Here is a 5,133-nt window from a genome sequence, read left to right on the forward strand (position 1 = left end):
ACACTCTCCTTTTGGAAGCTTGGTCAAAAAAGACTTGTGTGATGGGTGATTTGGTAATGGGAAGCCTACAGGACTTACAACTGAGGATCCCTGCACAAAATGATATAAAAAAAAAAAAAAGACTTGTGTGAAGAGGTGGTATTTGAGTCACCTTCTAGTCACTTTAGGGTTACCGAGAAACTGACTTTTAAAATCAAACTGTTCCTAATTAGACAAGTGTCTGTAATTTAATGTGGTTTTAGTTTAGATATGAAGATGGGGAGAAAGGAGAATTTATTGAAGAGGCTGGAGAAGGGAACAGTAAGTAAATCATTAGGGACTCTGTAGGCCAGAGTAACTAGTTTGTTTTTGTTTGGAGTATGGTAGGGAACCATTGAGTGGCTTTAAATGTGGAGTGAGAGGATCAAGATTATCATTTGAGAAAATCACTGGGATTTTGAGTGAGAGATCATTGCCCCATGAAAGCAGGGGAAATAGCTGAGAGATTGTTGCAAAGATTCATTAAATAATCTAAGTTGTGAAATTTAAAAGGCCAAGTCTACACATTTTGAAGCTACTAAGAGTTCAGAGAGGCCGCCCTTCCTGGTGGCCCAACGGGTTAGGACATTAGGACGCAGCACAGCAAGCTGGCTGCAGCTGCTTCAGTGTGAGTTCAATCCCCTGCCCTAGAGGTGACTCACATGGTGCTGCAGACCTCTCCTGACCTGCCCACTGCTCACCTCAGCAGTGTACTTTATCCATCTGCCTGTTCTGCTCCCCACTGTCTCTGGTAAAGCCTTTCACCAGCCCTGCACCTCTGGCTTGTACCCGTTATGTATGAATAAATAAATCTTCTAAAAAAAAAAGTTGAGGCAAGAGTTGGTGATGGCAGAGTGTGGAGAGGATGATGGCAGGACAAAGGTGAGTGTATTCACTGAGAAGGGGAAACAGAAGCAAGGGGAGGAAAATGAGTCAGTTTGGAACATGGTGAGTTGGAGCTGCTTACAGGATAGTCGAGAGAATGTCAGCAGAAGTTGAAAATACAGGCCTGTGGCAGGCCTGTGCCTGACATTTATCACTTTGGGAGATGAGAAGGGAAGGAAAGCCAGCAAAGCAGGCAGCTAGGTCACACACTGAGGGAAAGTGAAAAGGGCTAATGACAAAACCACAAAGAAAACCCAGTATTTACAGGATTGGCAGACAGTGAAGAAGGGATGCAACAGAATGACTGATGAGAACTGCAGGGAACCAGCAGTGAGATGTGGGGCATTGTGATTTCATAGTTCTACCTGGTGGAGGAGCTGATTCTGTGAAAACCAGTCACTTCCTCACCTTTGGCTCTCTCTGTTTGGGTCATTCAACAAAATTTACTCTACAAAGTGCGAAACCAGTCTAGGTGCTAGGGACACATCAATGAACAACAAAGACAAAAACTCAGATTTTAAGGAACTTACATTCTAGGATGCAGAACAGAAATCAACATTAAAGATGCGTAAAGAAACATTATGCGATAAATGCCACGGGGGGAAAAAACTGAGTGGATTAAAGGGTAGTCAGGGTGGCATATGACTAAAATCTTGAAGTCGGCCAATATCTGGGGGTAGAGCATTCTGGGCAAAAGTTAGGGACCAGTGAAAAAGCCTTGAGGAGGGGAGCAAGCCTCGACGGTTCAGTGGCTAGTGAGCAGGTGCGGGAACCAGCAGACGAGAGCAGAGAAGGCCATGGCATCAGGTAGAGGTGCACTCGGAGGACAGGGAGGTGCTGCTGGAAGGTTCTGAGTTCAAGAGGGACAAATCCAAGGTTTTCTAACAGGGTGTCTCTGCCACACTGGAGCAGATGCTGGTGGCCAGGCCAGAAGTAGGGAGACCAGTCAGTCCAGTGCCCAAGTTTAGGCAAGAGGCGCTGGTGCCTTGACCAGGACTGCAGCAGAGCGGGGTTTCTTCATAGTTCAGAAGTCACAGAAAGTGGAATTAAAAACCAAAGCCTTGGTCCTAAGCAAAAGGAAAGCTTCCACCAAAACGGAGTAAAGGAGAAGCAGGGGGCTTTGGTGGGTTGCTGGGGGGTCGTGGGGCCGCAGGAGGGCCCTAGTGGGCTGGAAGCAGCAGCTCCGTCCCCACCCTGTGAGGTCCCGGGCCAGGCTCCTCCGGGGCCCAGCAGGCAGGAGCCGGGAACTGGCTGGAGCGGGGTCAGGTCCTCAGCGGGGAGCTGGGATCTGAGGCCGCGCGAGGGACACACACACACACACACACACACAGTTTCAGGTGTAAGTTCCGTGAAAAGCGGGCAGGAAGTGTCTGTGGAGGTGGTTTATTTTACAAAAGAAGGCGAGAGGCTTTTCAGGGAAAGGAAGCGCCTGGTGAGAAGCTGGCGGGGCGCACCCGACGCCGGGGCCCCCTCGGCCAGGGGCGACAAGGGAGACAGGGCGGGCCCGGCGGCCGCCATGCGACGCCCCTGCGTCTCCATCACCGCCCGCCGATCCGCGCAGGCCCCTCCTCAGCTTCCTGCCTTTCGCGCGGTTCCCGGGCAGCCGAAACCGAAACTCATGTAGGGTCTGGTTCCCGCTTCCCCCCTAAGGAGCAAGTTGTGTGCACACAGGGGAAGGCTGAGGCAACTGGGCCGAAAGCAGGCTCCATTCATCCTAAGTCAGGTGCTGCCCGACCTCTGTAACTGGTAAACTAGTAAAGCCAATACAGCGACGACTTTTATAACGACAAGGGAGCTTGCAGGATTCTCGTTTGCACCAGCGTCACTCTGAGGTAACAGCTTTTCTCCTCCAGTGCTCCATGGAACCCCGAAGGCGGGAGGCGCCCTCCACTACGGGTCGAAGGAGGGGTCAAGTCGCGCTGCGCGAACAAGGCTCGTCACGCGCCACAAAAGGATCCGCTGGGCGGGGCGATCCGACGACACTCTCTCTCTTGCTCCCATTGGCTGAGGTCTCGAGGCTCTCTAGCCCCACTGGCTACTGGCGTTGCTCGGACCCGGTAGTTGCCCGCCCCTCCGGGTGCGCGTGCGCACACGTGTCGGCGCGCCCCGTACTGAGCAGGCGCGGCCTCGTGTCGACTGGAGGGGCGGGTCGGGCGTCGCGCTGCGTCCGGCGCTCGGCTTTCCCTGCCAGTCCCGCCCTCCGTCGAGGCGGCGCGGTGCACCTTGGGATAAGGAGCGATCTCCGAGCGAGGCAGCAAGATGGACGCGGGATTCTTCCGCGTAAGTAGAAGCGCGGGGATCTTTGGGTGAGGTGAGGGGCTCATCGGTAAGGCCCCGCGGGAGGCCTAAACTCGGGATGGGGTGACTCGCGATTGGGAGGCTTCGAAGATTATGGGGTTCCTGTGTGCGGGGAAACGGTTCCCCCCCTTGCCCTGCGGCGGAGACCGGTGCGCCCCTGCGCAGTCTCCTCCTCCGGGATCTTCCCCCCCCTACGCGGCGGCGACGGTCGCCGGAAAATGGCGGCGGGAATGGGCCGGAGCGGTACCTCACCGCCCCCCTGCCTAGCGGGGTCTGCAGGCCGGGCCGCGCGTGCCGCCGAGCCCTGGGGCCTAGTGGAGTCGCGAGGAGGAAGTCTCGGGGGGGAGACCGGAGGGAAATCCCGAGGTGACTGGCGGCGGGAGGGTCTTGGAGAGTATGGGGTGGGGGGTGGGGTGACGCTCAGGAGAGTCTTACGGGGGCGAAAACAGCGTTGAGCGGCTTTTCTTGAAAAAGCGGGCGCCGAGCCACCCCCCCACCCCAGCCCTAAGCCTTCGCGAAAGCGTGGGGTCAGAGTTCGCGGGAACTCCCGCCCAATTTGATATCCCTTCAGGGAGGGAAGCGCAGATAATACGTCGTTAGAACGTATGAATCCGAGGCCCTGTGTGCAACAAAAAGTGTGCGCGTTTGTGTAGGCCTGGGTGCCTCAGCCACCCCGCGCCGCCCCCCACCCCGCGTTTGTTGGACTCCTGCGAAGTCGGGGGAGAAAAGGTGCCTCTTTCTCCGGAGGCTGCGCGCCCTTCTACAAAGCAGCCACTTTCCTTGCCACAGTTGGCCCTTAGGGCCCAGACTTCATCACGCCGGTGCTGGGGCTTGTGTGGCCCAATTCCACTCCCGCAGGAAATGAGCATCCTGACCTGAGTGGGCGAGCCGGGCTAGAGCTGGCAGATTTTTATTGCGCGGAATAGGCCATGCCTAGAGCAGATGGTCTAAGTCACAATCTGTACCTGTGCTTCATGTAATGTGCGTTGGCCCTTTCCACTCCTGGAGCATGTAATGATGAGATTTAGATTTAGGTTTGTGCGTTCAGAGGAAAAGTTGGAAGAGACCCACACGGCTCAAAAAAACCCAAAAAACGCACAGGAGATTTTTTTTTTATCAAAAGTTGTGATATTATTCCAGACTTTTAACTTTAAAATGACAGTTATTTAACTGTTCAGGTTGTAAAAACAATAGTGTATGGTTAACCTAAGGAGTGACATTTTTGATTGAGCTCATCATATTTTCACACTACAGAATTCTAGGTTGTGATTTTCATAAAAGCATTTTGTGATAAATAATTCCTGTGGTCCAAATAATACTTAAAACAGGTCTGCTTTGATTTGTGTTATTTCCCAAGGGAAGGTGTTCCAATAGAAGAGAATGGTGGTTTTGATAAATTCTAAAACAAAAGTTGCTTTTGGTGTTAGAAAAATCTGGAAGAAAGGGGTGCACTTTTTTATGTACAGCTACTGTTTCTTAGAGGAATTGACTGGATTTAAAAATTTCAGGGCAGTTACCTTTTTCAGTATACTGCTAGCCAGATAGCTGAATTTTCAGTTAAGATGGAATGATAGGTTTCATTTGCTGAAATGCCACGAGCTACTCCATAAATACCTATCTAGTTTTATCTAAATATACGTAGTTTCTGCTATTACACAACCCTACTAAGTAGATTTTAGCAAGTAAGGAAACATTCTCAGGTTAAGTAATTTGCCTTGAGATAATCACTTGAAAGTACTGGCAGAATTGGGATTCCAATCCAGGCTCTTTCCCAAACAAATTTTTCTTGATTACATTCCAAGGGACAGTGGCCAAGTCAGTGTACCAATCAGTAGATTTCATATCACATGGCCAGTTATTTCTGCATTTAATCGAACACAACCAGTAGGAATGACGAAAACACAGACATCACAGAAACACAGTGCTCACCGA

The 5,133-nt window shown here is 51.8% G+C and overlaps 1 protein-coding gene across 3 annotated transcripts in view; it reads left to right on the plus strand.

Annotated features, from left to right (window-relative positions):
* Nucleotides 1-3,097: 3,097 nt before the first annotated feature.
* The window catches only part of SRRM1 (serine/arginine repetitive matrix 1), a 27,435-nt gene continuing 25,399 nt past the window's right edge, over nt 3,098-5,133 (plus strand). For all 3 annotated transcript variants that reach the window (XM_012722428.1, XM_012722430.1, XM_012722429.1), the window contains exon 1: nt 3,098-3,183. In XM_012722428.1, the coding sequence (XP_012577882.1) occupies nt 3,163-3,183 (21 nt within the window). In that variant the 5' untranslated portion in view covers nt 3,098-3,162. The remainder of the gene's footprint in view (nt 3,184-5,133) is intronic.

The sequence above is a fragment of the Condylura cristata genome, unplaced genomic scaffold (genome assembly GCF_000260355.1).
Source record: "Condylura cristata isolate star-nosed mole 26May11 unplaced genomic scaffold, ConCri1.0 scaffold00008, whole genome shotgun sequence".
Lineage (NCBI taxonomy): Eukaryota > Metazoa > Chordata > Mammalia > Eulipotyphla > Talpidae > Condylura > Condylura cristata.